The 17,786-nt window shown below is 38.3% G+C and overlaps 1 protein-coding gene across 3 annotated transcripts in view; it reads right to left on the bottom strand.

The window, feature by feature from the left end:
- Positions 1-10,901: 10,901 nt before the first annotated feature.
- The window catches only part of osbpl1a (oxysterol binding protein-like 1A), a 75,915-nt gene continuing 69,030 nt past the window's right edge, over positions 10,902-17,786 (bottom strand). For 2 of the 3 annotated variants that reach the window (XM_038268460.1, XM_038268470.1), the window contains exons 24-29: positions 17,190-17,313; positions 12,887-13,000; positions 12,678-12,801; positions 12,505-12,595; positions 12,169-12,189; positions 10,902-11,783 (exon numbers count right to left, since the gene is read on the bottom strand). In XM_038268460.1, the coding sequence (XP_038124388.1) occupies positions 11,681-11,783; positions 12,169-12,189; positions 12,505-12,595; positions 12,678-12,801; positions 12,887-13,000; positions 17,190-17,313 (577 nt within the window). In that variant the 3' untranslated portion in view covers positions 10,902-11,680. The remainder of the gene's footprint in view (positions 11,784-12,168; positions 12,190-12,504; positions 12,596-12,677; positions 12,802-12,886; positions 13,001-17,189; positions 17,314-17,786) is intronic. The other variant, XM_038268479.1, reaches the window with a different exon arrangement.

Genomic DNA, 17,786 nt, shown 5'->3' with positions numbered 1-17,786 from the left:
ATCAAAACATTTAGATCAGGGGTAAACAATTAAAAACCAGCGGGGTCCAAATAAAGAAAATCCTCAACCAGTAAAGGTCTGGAGACATTTTGCATTATAATCTGTTACTTTAAACAGAATTAAAAACTGAAATAAAATGAGGTTTTTATGCATCCATGTTATACATGAACTTTTTTAATAAAAAAAAAAAAAAAGAAAATGTTTCCATTTTAAAATCTAAAGTGTTTTTTTAAGTAGAGATCAACAATCGTTCAGTTTGGTTTATAGATAAGATTTCCTGATTCCCATATTTTCTCAAACAGCTGAACTGATCGTTTCTTATTTTCTTTCTTTCTTCTGTCTTAATGTTGGCAGTGGGCTTTAGGCTGCCCTGCAAGGCTTTAAACCTGGGTTTGAATGGAGACTAAGCCATTCTCAAGCCCATTGTAACCAGGCGACCTCTCGGCTGGGTTTCCAGTGAGAAAATGAAATAGTCTGGCAAAGTGAAGTGGAAGTATCAGCTGGTTTATTCAGCTTCACAGCATTTCCATCAAACACACAATACACTGCCTTAAATAGACACACTGATGGACTAAACCATTTTCATTAAATCTAACTCCTCCTCACTTCCATCTAAAAACACACATTGAAATTTAATATCTACACACACATTTAAGGTTATTTTTTATGAACATCTTCTGGTTTAAACTTACACCCAAACACCAGAGAAATCCCAGAAAACTATGTGCACAACCCCCCCCTATATTTTCCATGGTCTGTCCCAGAAACCTATAAATGGAGTTCGCTTTGTTCAACCTGGAGAGAACACAGACAAGACAGGTATGTCACTTTCCTACCTCAACACTTCTTTTGCACTTAGACTTTACACAAACATTTTCTAAAATTTCTAAATAGTAACCCTTGCTTGCTCTAAACATCAATTCCCCCAATTGTTAATGGAGAGCAGCTGTGGAGATCCTGGAACTAAAGGCTGCATGCTAACTATTAAAACACACAATAAATATTCAATAAAAACCTTGTGTGCAAATTATTCTTTATGTGCAAATCTATGCTTAAAGGGCCGTGATAAATAAAGTGTCCTAGTGCTAACCAAGCTGTTTTTAATAAAGTGCCTTTAAAGTGCTACAAACTATTTTCTTAAAAATAGTCCCAGCAATGAAAACCTCCTCATTACACACATATCAAGGTGCTGATTTTGAGCCTGGATCCAGATTTATTGTTGATTCTGTTCATGGTGGAGAATCCTGCTTCACAGCAGCAGGTTGAGCCAAACATCCTCTAAATGTGCAGGGTCATCTTTGAGCACGCCATTTCACTTTTCTTTCACCAGTTCACCGCAGTTCTTCCAGCAGTCCACACTTTCTCTGCTCTCTTTTTCTCATGGTCTTCTCCTTCTTTCCCATCGCCCGGCTTGCCACAGGTTTGCCTGCTGTGTCTAACAGTAGCAGCAGCAGCAACCCAGACTGACAGCTCATTGGCTCATTTGGATCACGTGCAGCCTGGAGCCGGACGCTCCCCAGGGCTTTACCGTATTAACAGGAGAAGAGGCGCAAGTAAAGTTAGACACTGCCGTTGGACAACATGCGGTAATTTATAAATGTTTTAAATCAGTTTGGGTCCGGATCCGGACCGCGGTCCGCTAATCTGTGACCTCTGATTTAGAAGAATTAAAACTCCAACATCAAGACTTGATGTTGGAGCTCAATTGAGCTGCATGAAAATGTGAGTTTTAGTGGCATTTGCAAATAAAGCAGGCTTTAAACAGGTGGGCCAACTATATGGGAGGCCTGATTTAGAACCAAATTTAAGGTAAAAAGGAACTAAAAGATGAAATCAATATCAAAATGTGATATTTATTTGGCAAAGTAATTTACATAAATATTTAAATTCACTCTCATTTCTGTTTCCTATGGTTTGTTTCCTCATATTATCAAAGACAATTCTCTCCAATATATTTTCAAAAATGCCTTTTTTTTAAATTCATTTACCTCTTTTTTTTCTCCCATTATCGCTGTATTCTGTTTCTTTGGCTGAACTGGGATTCCATATTTGTCCGGCATGCTATGACGGCCATTGTAAGGAGCTGAAATTGAACAATTAAGAGCTGACAGTTTTCTCTTAGCAGGAACGAGCCGCGTGCAGTTTCAGTTACTTTGGGTTAAAAGGTTAATGGAAAAAATTCTTGAAGGGAAGGGTTTTTGCTCAGGAGGACGGAAATGTCTTCAACCAATCATCTTAGTCTACAAAGCCTATTTCTAATATTTCGAGATATTGTTCCACCTCTTATCAAACTCTCCCTTCTTTGCAGCATCTAGAGGAGCTTCAGTAACCTCAGTTAAAAGCAGCGATGAAAGTTTTCTACATCAATGACAGTCCTGCAAACCTCATACTGGAAAAACGATCTAGCAATAAGTAAAACTTTCTTAAATTAAGTGTATTTACCCTTGATTTGAGTAAGTAAATTAGATAGTTTGTCAATGGAATCGGTATTTTTACTCTCAAAATAAGATAATTAGATAATATTCACTTGAAATAAGACAATGCAATTGTGTTTTCTTATTTTAAATCTCAATTGTCTTGTTCCATTGGCAAGATGTCTCTTTTATCTCCTCAATTCAAGAACAAATGTACTTATTTTAGGAAAAAATGACTTATCAAGATTCAGATTTTTTCTCAGTGTAGGCAGTTTACTGTTAAATAAGACTGCTTCATCAAGCAGCCCAGACTGCCTGAAAAACACAAATGAATAAATTATTCTGATATTTTTTGTTTTATGAATTCCCCAGTCAGAGCAATGTTTATTATGATGGAGCAGGTAACAGAATCCATTTCCTAAAGAAGCCAGACAATAAGAAAAGGTTTAGATTTAACCTCAGTCTAACACAAATGCCCTCCATTTTCTTTGGGAATGAATGACCAGCATGTTTAATATCAATAACATAATCTGAATAACTAAAGAAAACACACTAATGATTTATCACTGCATATTAATATGACTAATTATACACACACAGTTTGTCAAATGTCAGTGTAGGACTTAGACTCTTTCTGAATGTCAGTCCTCTCCTGGAACCTGGACTTCCTCCCACAATCCAAGTATATGCATGTATCATTGTTTGTCCCTGTGATACCCTTTAAAAGACTAGCATACTGACTGCTGGGAACAATTCTATTCAGTGTATTTCTATAGCTCCAATTCACATCATGTCATCTCAGGTCACTTTCCAGTTCACCAGATCATCCAGTCAGATTGATTCAAAGTTTTCTATCTAAGGAAAACCAGCTGATTGCATCGACTCATTGACTCTTCAGCAATCCCTCACACTAAGCATGCTTGTAGCGACAGTGGAGAGGAAAAACTCCCTTTGAACAGGAAGAAACCTCCAGCAGAACCCTGCTCAGTGTGAGCGGCCATCTGCTGAGGCCGACTGGGGTTCAAGGAGACAGAAGCAGACATAGAAAAAGAAGCATAGATACAAAAAGAAGCAGACTGGCAACTGACTGGCAAAGGCTGGCATTGTAATTGTGACAAAAGGAGGGCAGAATAAGGTGTAATAACAGCAACCTTACTGTGCAGATTACAAATAAAATGAAAATAAAGATTTTCAGCTCACTGAAACTGGAATTTGTTTTGCAAGAGATCAAACCAAGATGGACGCATCACCTCCAAAATATGCGGCAGCTTCGACTAAACACGTGTCCAATGAGATGAGTCTTACTGTTCCAGAAAAGAAGCAGGGTTAACTGCAATGAAGGAGCAATCAAAGCAAGCCTAATTTTAGAATCTATGGGATGGCTTCTTTGAGTGCTGGATTGGGTCGTGTACAGCAAGAAAGATCAAAGTCCAAGATGCAAAATATAATCCATCAATGTCTTCTTTTTATCAGAGAGTGCTTTTTAATGTGGCTTGTTAGCTATCTGCTTACTTTCCCTCTGTCTGTCTGTATACTCTGATGGAACACACAGTTCCCATCGCACCTCTGCTTTGAGGTAATTTTCTCCACACAGATAAGAGAAAAGCTGAACTATCTGGAAGGTGTGTATCTAGTAAAATATGGTATAAAGCTAACGCAGCATTTCAAAAGAATATTACAGTAAAGCATGGTGGTTGTGGAGTTATACTTTGGAATCTTGACTTTTTTAAAGGAAAAGTCTGGTCAGCATGAATGATAAATGGATCATTATTTGAACCTAAAACTAATACATTCACAACGATTTAATTAATTTAGTGTTAATCAGTAAAAACAAATGATTAAATGAAAGGAAAAAACAACAGGGGTAGCCGAATCTAAGGCTACATTCTATGACCGAGTATTAGGGCCAGAGATTTTCTTTTCTTCTATTTCGAGAAAAAGTCATAATATTAATGCTACGTTCAGACCGGATGCAGCAAAAGCAGCAAAATCGCGTCTGCTGCTTCATTTTTTCTGCTTGTACCAGTTAGTTCTGACTTGCGGCTGAAGCAGCTTTGCTGCTCTGGCTGCGAGGTGCAAAAGTGTGTCTGACGTGCGTTGGGCGGAGCTTCACTATCCTTTCTCTGCCTTGCAGCTATATTTGCTGTGATCAGTAGAGGTGGGCGATACCGGGATTTTTTAATCGATCCGATACCAAGTAAATACTGGGTCAGTATCGCCGATATCGATACCGATACCGATACTTTTTACATTTAAGCTGCACTTGCCTGTTGCTTTTTTTCTATAAAGTTCTCAATCGTGGAATAAATAAGAGATTATCTAATGTTAGCTTATTTTAGCTAACAATTTTTAATGGGATAAATGTACTGGGTTTTTTCAAGGTCTTAACTACACTTTCTGAGTAATATATGATGTATAATGAAGTGCTGCAGACGATGACCACTGTTATCTACCTGGATATTCTCTGGAGGACTGAAACGCTTGGGTCAAAGATGTCTGTCTGAGGCTGGAGGCGGGTCTTTGGTCTCTCTCTCCATCCAAGTCTGAGTGAGCACTCACCCAGCAACCGGCAGCGCGGTTGTCTGTGTGACGTAGTGCTGAGTGGGCAGGCCAAGCTAAGCCTGCGCGCTGATTGGCTGGCGCCGCTGAGCCATGTGACTGTAGGAGAGGGGAGGGGGAGCAAAGTGCTGTTACACATATGGGGAAACTGGTGACTCCGCAGCAGTCAGCGCGCGCGAGAGAGGATAAAAAGTATCGATCTTGTTAAACGAATATTGTTCAATATAAATACCAGCGTTGGTATCGATAGTATCGATCCTGGGATCGATCCGCCCACCTCTAGTGATCAGTGGGAATAAAGTAGTTTTAATATGTTTTTAAGTGAGAAAATACACCTGAAAACTTCATCATTGCAGCAGAGGCGTAGCCAGAAAATCCTAATAGGGGTGGCCAGTCAGTAACCAATGAACATTGAGGGGTGGCCAAAAGGCAATCTACACTGTTCCAACAGGAACACGGACTACATCAATATTTTCTAAATAAAGACAAGCTATACTTTCCTGCAGGCTTTGTTAACAAATACACGCATATATTTAAACATCTATGCTGTCTAAATTAAAGGTATAGTGGACAAAATTTTTCAGTTTTAAGTTCTGGGGCGAACATCTTATTCATTGTCATTACTTACTTACTTTTATTAATAATCAATCTTCATAAAACTTCTATTTACATGTTCTAATATCCACATTAAATGCATTACTTGTTATTAAAGTAGTTATTTATCTCTGATTTCACTGAAGATCCCTTAGATGACTTGCAGAGACATAATTTTCTCTTTACCCAATATAAGACAAAATCTAGTTCTGAAAAGAGCATGAATTGTGTTATTATCATCTTTAATGTTAGTATATTGATGTGCATAATTAACCGCAGTGTTTTTGTTGACAGGTAATTGTTTATATATGGAAAATTAAAATGTTAAATAAGTGAAAATATCCTACTTGAGAGTATTACTGCTGCCACCGTCTGTATTAGAGGGAAAAAATGGTAGGGGTGGCCAATGATTGGGTTAGGGTGGCCATGGCCACCCCTGGCCCCCCATCTAGCTCCGCCCCTGCATTGCAGTCAGTTCATCCAGATTACCATCCTGCCTCCCAATGTTATTTCTGTCGGAGCCGCTCAGACCCCCACATACCGGCGGTGCGCCGACAGTAGGAATCCCTTCATCAGCAACCTCTGGCCGGGTCGCCTCCTCGCGGTTCCCCGCGGCGGCTGGTAGGTGTTTTTCATTTAAATAATCCGATCTGCAGGCAGCAGAATAATAAAAGCGAACATATTCTGCCGGCAGATGTATGCATTTTAAGTTAATTATGCGTTAATAAACTGTTTAAGAGGAGTGATCAGAGCGGTCTGTGTCATCAGCGCTGTGTCTCTCTCGCTGCCAGCTCCCAGATCAGCTTCTCTGATTGGTTGACGCGGCGCGTCGAGCAGCAAAAATTTAAATTTTCCATCTAGAGCAGCAGCGCGTTTGCGGCGCGTCACGCGCGTCAGATGCTTAAATGCGCCCGACTCGCTGCTTCAGCTGCTCAGACGCGCTGCGCTTGCTGCTCAAAACGCGCCGCGGGACCTTTTGCTGCGCCTTGACGCGCGTCAACCATTGACTTTGCATGTAAACTCGCTGCTTCTGTCGCGCCTGCTGCGTCCGGTGTGAATGCAGCATTAGAGAATAAAGTCCTAAAATTGCGAGTAACAAGTTGTATTTTATGACAACTTTTACGAGAAGCCGTTTCTTCCCTAAAGTGAGGAATGTGGAGCATCATGTGAAGTTCTACTTTAGCATCGGTTTGACAAATCAGGAAATCTTTTAGCAGCAGCATCAAACTGGGCAGGATGTCAAAGTGGACTCTGGTTGCTGATTGGTGGAGCTGGTCGGCCGTCATCTGCTGGGCGGAGCTCCAAGCTTTCTTTCTGAAACGAGTTGTTGTATGATGACTTTATTCTCGTAATATCACGACTTTATTCTGGATAAAAAATGAAAAAAAATCTCTAGCGTGGCGCTAATACTCCTTCGAAACGTTGAGACTGAAGACCTTAAAGGAAAAGTCCAATCAGCAATGAATAATCAATTGATGATTATTTATGCCTAAAACTAATAAGTTCATGCTGATTTAATGAATTTCAGTATAAAAATTATAATTTTGATCATGATCACTGAGTCTGGGAGCGGCCATTTTAGCCCAAATATAGTAGCCCCTCCCTCCTGCCATCTTCCAGCAGTGACGTCACGGTGCGGTAAGCCTAGCGCCATTCTCCCCGCTTTCCAAGCTAAATCAATGGGAACTACTAGACACATCTGCAATCAACAACAATTATTGAAGATTTCCAGAGGACTTCACCATTGAAATTCACCAGAGCTATAGTGAAACTGACAATGCCCACGTGCATGGCAGCTGGATGCTGGAATACATCGGGGAAAAGTGAAAAAAAAGAGTTATTCCACCTTTCTGATTCCTGATCCTCCACGGACGGGTTGGTCGTTGGATCGCCAACTTGAAGAGGGAGGATTTGCCATCGAACTTCTGGCCAGAGAAAAAACCCGTAATATGTAGCCAACATTTGGAAGAAGAATGTTTTCAAGATGACTTGGATAATAGCGCGTTGTGACAAACACCAGATACAGCACTGGGACTTGATCAACAGCCGATACCGCACCGTGACGTCACTAACCAGTAGGTGGCAGTAGTGTTCTTTGACAAACATGGATGCCTCCAGTAAAGCACATTCACATGAAAATTACTCTGAATTAAAAACACTGATCATTTATTAAAATAATTTCAAATTTGAAGTAATTCAAAGTTTGAATTCTGAATCTGAGCGGACTTTTTATTTAAGAAAGCCACAAACTTTTCTACCAACCTGAAAATCTCAAAGGAAAATATTCTTGTGCACCAGTACAATGATCCAATGCACACTGGGAGGCAGAGGCGGGTAGTAACAACTGACATTTACTCAGTTACATTCAACTGAGTAACGTTTTGAAAGAAAAATTACTTTTAGGAGTAGTTTTACAGCATTGTACTTTTTAGTTTTACTTGGTTGAAAATATGATGACACCACTTCTCATACCGGAGTAAAATGTCTGGTTCTCCATCCAGTGTAAAGAACTTCACCTCATGAAAACAAGCTTGTTTTAAACCAATATGCAGAACTGAGAGACACATTGTTTTAGTTTTACTCAAGGTTTATTAGTTAATGTATTTTTTTCCTATATGCTGTGTCTGTCATGTTATTCACTCACACACTTTACTTTATTTTTGGTACGTTATCCAACATTAAACACAGGAAATAATACAAAAAACAACAACAACAACAATAAACAAACAAACAAACCCACCATTGACCGAAAAAAGGGCCAGGCTGAAGCAAAGCTTATTCTTGCCTACCCTGTTTTATATTTACAACCTACCCGGTTCTTCACAGTACATATATAAATATTAAAATCTATATAACAACATAGTTTTACATTTTAAAGCTCTTTTGAAATTCACCAAGAAAGGAGATAACTTAAATTCAGTTCATTCCACAGTTTCACACCAAGAACTGAAACATCTAGACTTTATCTGGATCTTCTCTCTTGCATATTGAAATATAAACAAACCTCACAAATTATATTTATTCTCTCTTAGCTTAAATAATTTCTGAACACCAGAGGGAAGACTTTTGTTCACTGCTTTATGCATCATTTCCAGTATCTTTATATAAACAGTATCTATGAATTTGAATGTGTTGCTTAGAATGAAGAGTTTATCAGTTGGTTCACAGTGTCCCACTTTATTAATAAACCTTAGAGCTTTTTTGTGTGTGTGCAACTTAACTAACCTCTCAATAATTGTTTTATTATTATTAAATAATATTTCTGAACAATAAGACCAAAGAGGAATATATGACATACAGGCCTTTGATATTTATTAAATCTTTTATTTTAAACAATATTCCAATAATTTTTGCAACTTTTATTTCTAATATATTCTTTGTGAGGCTGTTAAATTAGTTTATTGTCAATAATAATCCCTAAAAATGTTGTCTCATAAGCTCTTCCAATTTCAAACCTTAATTGATACATAACTTTACATTTTTATGGACCCGATTACCAGCCAATACAGTAAACCATAAATTTAGTTTTTCTTTAATTTAACGACAACTTATTGTAATCAAACCATGTTTTCAACTCAGCTAACTCTTTTTCTTTTTTGTTTTTATTTATTTATTTTTATTTATTTATAATTTTTTCTTTATTTATATAATTTAAATAAAGTAATAAATTATTTATTCAGAGATAAGTAATAATACAATAAACAGTATACTGTAACTTAACCAATTCTTACTTACTGTAACTATTGATTTTATAAGTTTTATAACGCAAAAAAATATATCAGTTGTTGTGATCACATAGTGAGAACATCAGTTACTCACTACTTGAGTAGCCTTTTTACCAAATACTTTTTACTCTTACTTGAGTCATTTCTTTAAAGGATACTTTTTATTAGTGTTATTCTTACTTAGGTACCATTTATTTTAGGTACTCTACCCACCTCTGCTGGAAAGCTGTTCTCCAAATGGCTCAGAAAAAACAAAATTAAGTTTCTAAACTAATCTTGTCCAGATTAAAATCTAATTGAGATTCTGTTGCATGACTTTATGCAAACCATTGTGCTTCATTTCAGCATGAAGAACAGCAGATTTCAGCTGTTGGTTTCAGACCAGCTCCTTTAGAAGAAGACTCCTCCTACCCAGGTGCACCGCAGAGCGCCACAGGAAATCATTCCTACCTGTGCTCATCAATCTCTATAACGCCTCCCTCAAGTGATTCAGACCCCCCCCCCGTAATTGACATTAATGCACCATTTTTGCACGCCACTTATCACTTTACTTGGATTTAGTTTTTACAGAGGCATATATATATATATATATATATATATATATATATATATATATATATATATATATATATATATATATATATATATATACATACATAGATATATATACAGAAGAGCTATATGTGTATATTTTTTTATCTTTTTTTCATCTTTATAAAAAAAGAGTAGTTTCTGATTCTGATTTTAAGGAGTCTGCATTACTTGTGGTCAGCGACCAACCAATGAGAGAACTTCCAATTCTTCCATTAATCCCACCATCTTCATGAACCAAACATCATTTGCTGATACCGACTCAGGCAAGCAAATTATGCGCAATGAGTAACGCAAATTAAAAACTGCATCAAACAGAAATAGGCTAACCTGAGCCACTCTAACTATAAGCTTTATTGAAAAGGAAAGAGAAATGACCTGCAAGCTTTCATACAGTAAATTAAAGGTTTCTTTCCTTCTGTTTGTGAATCTGCATTAAAGTTTTATTTTTAAGCTCAAATCTTAATCAAAGTTTAGTTTATGTTTCCAGTAGCTCAGACTCAGACCTTCTGTCTGCAGCTCGTTATCCAGCAGGCCGGATATCAGCCTGCTGCTCTACATTTGCCCATCAGATGGAGCGCTTTGCTTTACATAACATAACCAGTTTGTCTCACACTGATCTCCACATGAGAGCAGAAGGCTCATAAATAACAATTTTAGGCTCATAATGAAAATAACACCAGATTCAGCATTAAAGGCTCATCTGGAGTCCCAGCTGTCTGCTCTTCTGTGTGCATCGAGTGACTTAAACTACCACTGAAAATCTGTATTTAACATCTTCAGATGATACATAGTCAGATAAATATGAGCGCAAGATGTTCTATGCATATCTTTAGTAAAAAAAAAAAAAAAATAGATCAATTAAAATGAGTGGTAAAATACAGAATGTATGCTTGTCTGCATGCCTAATGAATTAACAGACTGTTCAATACATTTAAAAACACATAACTATATGGGAGTAAAGAAGCCCTAATGTGATTTATTAATGGCTTTAAACAGAAGCATGGAAACTCAGAAATGCACTGAAATGTTTTATTGAGATACGTAGGCAATTTACAGCTCTATTGCTCTATATGAATGCAGAGAAAACATCTAGAAAAATCCAGTAAACATTTCATTTCTTTCTACTCATATCATGTTTTTTCTTTGTTTGTAAAAATGATTTTAAGCAAAAATCGCCCAGTTTATGTAAGGAATTAATATTTCAATCACAGCAGGAATCAGACCCAACTTTAACTTTTTTACAATGCTCAAATATTTCCATGTGCTTTTAAAAAACAGGACATTGACCAGACGATTTAAAAAAATATTGCTATAGTTAATTTAACAGGGGTATATGAGCGAGAAAATATCCACTGTAAGATATAAGGAGGGTTTAAAAGCATCCCTTTACTGTACAAGGCAAAAATATTAGGTTAAAAAGAGGGAGGAGCAGAGCATCCATCGCTGAGGTCGGTGCTCTGTCAGAATATATTCACAGATTTACAATTATAAACCCTTAAAAGAAGATAAAAGGTTTAAAAAAAACTATAAACTCCCAGAACATGGTGCTGAAAACCAGGAAATAAACTATTTAATTAATATAATAACGAATAATGCATCTCAAAGTGTCCTCCATCTACAAACAAGTATTGACTTGTTTCCCCCCCCCATCATGATTTACAAGAAGGTAACAATGTTCAGGTGCACGCCTCCAAAAGTGCTCAGAAATAGTGTAGTTGTTCATTAAAAAAAGAAAATCAACAAAAATCAAACAGCTATTGGTGATAATTTAAAGAACAGGTGCGTTTTTTTCTCTTAATAAATATCCGGCAGCTGGCTGTAGTTCCTATCCCAGTATCCACCAGCGAAGAGCCAGTCCTGGGAGCTGGTGTGGGGGTTTGGCCCCTGCTGGAACCACCTGAGAACAGAGCGGCGGAATTTAGAGAGCAGAGCAGAGCATGAAATGAAACTCAAACAAATCAAAGAAAGAGAGGAATGAGGGGCAGGCAGGGTTTATCTTCAGGATATGGAGGCTTATTTAGGAGTGGAGACATCAGGCTGTTTGCTCTCAGCTAACGGTCAGTAAAAAACATCAGGAAGACATGCAGATGTGGAGGGAAGACACCTGTAGTGTTTGATTAACGGCTTAGTGAAGGAAAACACTATGACGCTAACATCAGGGGCTCTTTAGTATACAGATAACATTCACAATAAGAGATCAGGATGTTTATGAGAACACAGAGAGTCACATGAACACATTAAAGTCGTCAAAGTGAGCGAGTCAAACGGCGAGCGGCGCTAACCTCGGGCCGAGGGGGGGACTCCTTTCATCAGAGCCATTCAAGCAGCAGCAAAATGGGGAAGAAATGGAGATAAAATGGAGTTAAGCAGGAATGATTCAGAACAAAAGAGCGAAAAACAACGAAAAAGATGCTTCCAGCCAGAGAAATGATCAAACACTATGATATCCACTCTGATTACGTCTGTTCACAATCAGTCATCTGGTTCGTTTATGCATAAAATGCCGGCATGAAAGCCTGACATTTACTATATATATATATATATATATATATATATATATATATATATATATATATATATATATATATATATATATATAAGGAAAGATTAAACCTTACTTGGTCTTGTGCTCCTCATCAGATTTGGAGCGGTTTTTACGAGCAGCTCTCTGCTTCTCCTCCAACCTCTTCTTTTCTTCACTTGCAAAGTCTGTTGGCGACATTACACTCAATCTTTTATGTTCATAACAAGGGAGAGTTTGCTCGAGTTTTTTTAAAAATGAAGTCGTCACCGATGTCGCCGTTTTCCATGGCTCTTATGTCCGGCCTGAGCCTGCAGTCGGTCTGAGGAATGACTCCCTCCATGTCCTTACTCAGCTCGTTCAGCTGCATGGCGAACGATGTGAAGCTGTACATCTGGTTCCATAGAGCAGTTTAATGTTAAAGCAGCATATTGAATTTAAGACGTGGGAATGTTACCTTATGTAGGATTTAATGAAACCTGGGCAGAGTTTGCTGGTCTGGGTGCAATCCTCCACAGCAGCTGGCTTCCAGGAATCACATCCACAGTGTCTGCAGCAGGTGAGAGAACACCCTCCTGATCCCCACTGTTACCCTAGGCAAGCAATAGAAAGACCTCAACATGATGGACACCAGGGGTCTGCAGCCTGTGGCCCCGGAGCCGCATGTGATTCTCTGGGCCCTCTAAATGTATAAAGAACATTTGAACTGAAGTTTCAAAGTAAAAGCAGCAGAAATATTTTTTTAGAGATATTTCTCTTAAAATTAGGTTGGAAATTATGGGATTTAAAGGAAAAGTCTGGTCATATTCAGAATTCAAATTTCTAAAAGTTCTTTAAATCTGAAATGATTCCATCCCGTTCAATAAATGATCAGTGTTTTTAATTCAGAGTAATTTTCATGTGAATGTGCTTTACTGGAGGCATCCATGTTTGTCAAAGAACACTACTGCCACCTACTGGTTGGTGACGTCACGGTGCGGTATCGGCTGTTGATCAAGTCCCAGTGCTGTATCTGGTATTTGTCACAACGCGCTATTATCCAAGTCATCTTGAAAACATTCTTCTTCCAAATGTTGGCTACATATTACGGGTTTTTTCTCTGGCCAGAAGTTCGATGGCAAATCCTCCCTCTTCAAGTTGGCGATCCAACGACCAACCCGTCCGTGGAGGATCAGGAATCAGAAAGGTGGAATAACTCTTTTTTTCACTTTTACCCGATGTATTCCAGCATCCAGCTGCCATGCACGTGGGCATTGTCAGTTTCACTATAGCTCTGGTGAATTTCAATGGTGAAGTCCTCTGGAAATCTTCAATAATTGTTGTTGATTGCAGATGTGTCTAGTAGTTCCCATTGATTTAGCTTGGAAAGCAGGGAGAATGGCGCTAGGCTTACCGCACCGTGACGTCACTGCTGGAAGATGGCAGGAGGGAGGGGCTACTATATTTGGGCAAAGATGGCCGCTCCCAGACTCAGCGATTGCAACGAAAATGATTGTTTTTATTCTTTTACTGATTAACACTTTTCATTTAAAATTATCATTTAATTTTACATCAGATAATTCCCAATAGAAGATAATCCATGCTTCATCTTTATAAATCGTTTTATAATTTTGCTAATTTTAAAAGCTAAAAATAGAAAAGGAACTGTTGGCTGTTTAAGGCGGCAACAGATTTCCTATGGCGGGAATCTAACAAAAATCACCGGTTGTGTTTATAATTATTTCGTGGCCCTAAATGACTTTCATTTAGCTGGATACGTAAGGTTGCAGACTCCTGATATTTACTGTACAGGTATTTTTTTTCATATTTTTCTAATTAACAAACAGAAATGTAATCAAGTGGGTTTTAAGTTCAAGGCCCTCAAACAAGCAGAGAACAAAATCAGGTGTTTTTATTTGGTCCTTCAGCTCACACTGCAGCAAAATGTAAAGCTAAATAAGTAATTTTTTATTAAAATAAGAACATTTTATCTTGAACTGAGGAGGAAGGTGTGACACTTTGCCAATGGATCAAGACAGATTACATTTAAAATAAGAACAAACAATTGCATTTTGCATATCATCTAATTATCTTATTCTAAGGGTAAAAAATCTAATCCATTAGCAAATCATCGTATTTACATACTCAAATTAATGGTAAATACCCTTAATTTGAGTAATTATTTTCTTATTTTTGCATTGTTTTTTCAGGGCATTCTCTATATAAGGTCTTTTTGCTGGAGTCTTGGTTGAAAGTCTTCTGAGGCAGCTTTCTACCAGCTTTACCCATTTACACGATGACGTCTTTTACCCATTTTCTTTTAAAAATAGCTCAATCTCAGGCGGAATGGATGGAAAGTGTCTGTGAGTTCTAGTCTTACACAAATTCAGGTTTTATTTGTAAGAATTGTGATAAACCGTGTTTCACTTCTCTTCCATTTCACAACTATGCATCACTTTGTGTTGGTAAGAGGAAGTTTTTAGTAGGGTGGGAAAACTTTTACTTTTACTTAGTTTTTTCATCAAAGGTGAATACACATATTTCAGGTGTGTGCTTGGTGTTTTATCTCAGTTAAAACAATGGTTTTAACCTAGAGGGGATGAAGAATAGGGTTGCCAACCATCCCTTAAAAAACGGAATTGTTCCGTATTTAGAAATAGAAGTACCTGTCCTGTATTTAGTGGAAAAGGAACGCACTTTGTCCCGTATTACTGAGAGAGTAAAAACATAGTCAGTAACAAGCTAATGGGAAATGAAGGACCAAGGGCACGTTAGATACAAAACTTACGATAAACTTGTTCCTGAGCCCTGTCCTGCGTTGTGACCAAAGAGCTGACGACATATTTAACGTTCCAGAAAACCCTGACCCCATTGGCTGAGCCAAGTGTTGCTGACTTTTAAATCCCAGATCAAAGAGGTTTCTAGAATTTCCTTCTTTCATCTGAGGAATATTGCAAAAATGAGCTGGACTATTGTAATTCTTTACTATCAGGAAGTCCACAAACTGTAGTTAAAAGCCTTCAGCTGATCCAAAATGCTGCAGCCAGAGTTCTGATGAAAATGAAAAAGAGAGATCATATCTCTCCTATCCTGGCTTCTCTTCATTGGCTTCCTGTTAAATCAAGAATAGAATTTAAAATCCTCCTTCTCACATATAAAGCCTTAAATGGCCAAGCTCCATCTGATATCAGAGATCTGATTGTTCCTTATGTTCCTAACAGAGCACTTCGCTCTCAATCTGCAGGTTTACTAGTGGTTCCTAGAACTTCTAAAAGTAGAATGGGAGGCAGATCTTTTAGTTATCAGGCTCCTCTCCTGTGGAACCAACTACCAGTTTTAGTCTGTGAGGCAGACACCCTGTCTACTTTTAAGGCTAGGCTTAAAACTTTCCTTTCTGATAAAGCTTCTAGTTAGAGTGGCTCAGGTTATCCTGAGCTATCTCTATAGTTCTGCTGCTATAGGCTTAGACTTTTGGAGGACATAGGGACCCCCATTTCATCTTTCTGCTTCATTCTATCTCTATTCTCCCACTCTGCAGAATCTGTTAGTTCAATCTCTAACGTTCTGCTCTCTCTGCTTTTTCTCATAGTAGCTTCATCTGGTCTGTTCCTGTTTGGCTGTGACTCCATCCTGGAGAGAAATATCAGCTGTGCTGCTGCCATCAACACCTTTGTTTCTAGATGTTGGAGCTTGGCCTGTTTTCCAGTGTAGTCCTGTTTCTCTGACTGTGACTAACTGGATGTGCTCTCTTCATCCTCTGACATGGGAGCTGGCTCGGAGCTCGTCTGCCTGGCTGTGTGTTTCCTGGACGGGGCCGCCTGTGGAGCTGGTTGACAGTAGCCTTTTGTATCTATGCTTCTTTTTCTATGTCTGCTTCTGTCTCCTTGAACCCCAATGGGCCTCAGCAGATGGCCGCTCACACTGAGCCTGGTTCTGCTGGAGGTTTCTTCCTGTTCAAAGGGAGTTTTTCCTCTCCACTGTCGCTACAAGCATGCTTAGTGCGAGGGATTGCTGAAGAGTCAATGAGTCGATGCAATCAGCTGGTTTTCCTTAGATAGAAAACTTTGAATCAATCTGACTGGATGATCAGGTGAACTGGAAAGTGACCTGAGATGACATGATGTGAATTGGAGCTATAGAAATAGACTGAATAGAATTGATGGAGAAGATAGCGGGAGACAGCAGAGCATTATGGGGGACGAACGTAGTAATTTAAATGCTGACGCTGCTTTGCTCAGCTTTACTCTGCAGCACTCGACAAACAACTCCTCACTGCTGCAAGAGCTTAGAGGAATTAAAGGCGGGAAAATTAGGCTATTACCACATAATGTGGCAATTCGCAAATTATTTTTTTTCTGTTTTACAACTGTAGCCTACATTCATTGCATTTAAGGCACAAATATGTTTACAAGTTTGCTGTTGCACCAAAAATGTGCAATATTTATGCATTATTTTATATTCATTTTTACACCTTGAAGTTAAGCAGGACAAGATTATGTTTAAGATACTTATTTTTATCCAGCAAAGTTTGTTATTTTGTATTAAAGTGAATTGCTGGATAATAATTTGTGTTCCATGTGTTCATGTCCCTCAGAAATATGCATGTAATTCAATGCAGATTTGAGTCAAATAGTGAAAAAAAATCATTTCACACACAAAGGGGGCTAAAAAAAAAAAAAAAATCACCATGCCAGGAGGGGTGACGGCAACTGGGAGTTGCCAACCCTTATGAAGACCCAACTCTACTGTTTAACTTTGCAATTAACTTCATTCTGCAGCTGATTCCTGCTGAGTGGTTCATACCGCTTTACTGGCTTTCTTCTCTTCTCCTTTTTTGTAGTTTTTCTTGTGAGCTTCAAAGGCGGCCGGGTCGACGACGTACAGGCACTCCGTCCACTTCCCGTAAAGCGCGCACAGCTTCTTTTTGCTGTGAACCACACAGACATGCACATGTCCTTAGGCACAAACACGCCACCGATGATTTCAGACGTGTTTTAAAGGTAATAGATGAAAACATTGATGGAAACAAAGCCTCACGGTTCAATACATCAAGTGCTTTGAAGAATAGTTTCTGACAAATTTGCACTAAAAAGAAAAAGGAGACCTTCCAAATTTCTCTAATGAGCTTTTCTTTTTTCAGAAGTCAAAAATTGTTATTGAGCTAAAGCACCCAGCTGTTTGTTCTAAGCACAGCTGCTTTTTGCACCTCTACATAAACAACTGTTGCTTTCTTTTTCTAAGTTAGAGCTGAGTGCTATACACAGGCATAAAGCGTATTGGTAAATATTCACTTTTGGGTTTATTGCTGCTTTCAGTGGTTCATTACTCTACATACTCAAACTTAATAAATAACCACTACATGTGTTTCAAATAGAACATTTCTAACTCCATTAAACCCCT

This window comes from Cyprinodon tularosa, unplaced genomic scaffold (assembly GCF_016077235.1).
Source record: "Cyprinodon tularosa strain WSP-4 unplaced genomic scaffold, ASM1607723v1 ctg119, whole genome shotgun sequence".
In the NCBI taxonomy this organism is placed as follows: Eukaryota; Metazoa; Chordata; class Actinopteri; order Cyprinodontiformes; family Cyprinodontidae; genus Cyprinodon; species Cyprinodon tularosa.
Note: the sequence above shows the minus strand (reverse complement) of the source record. Positions and strands in the feature narration are given on the sequence as shown.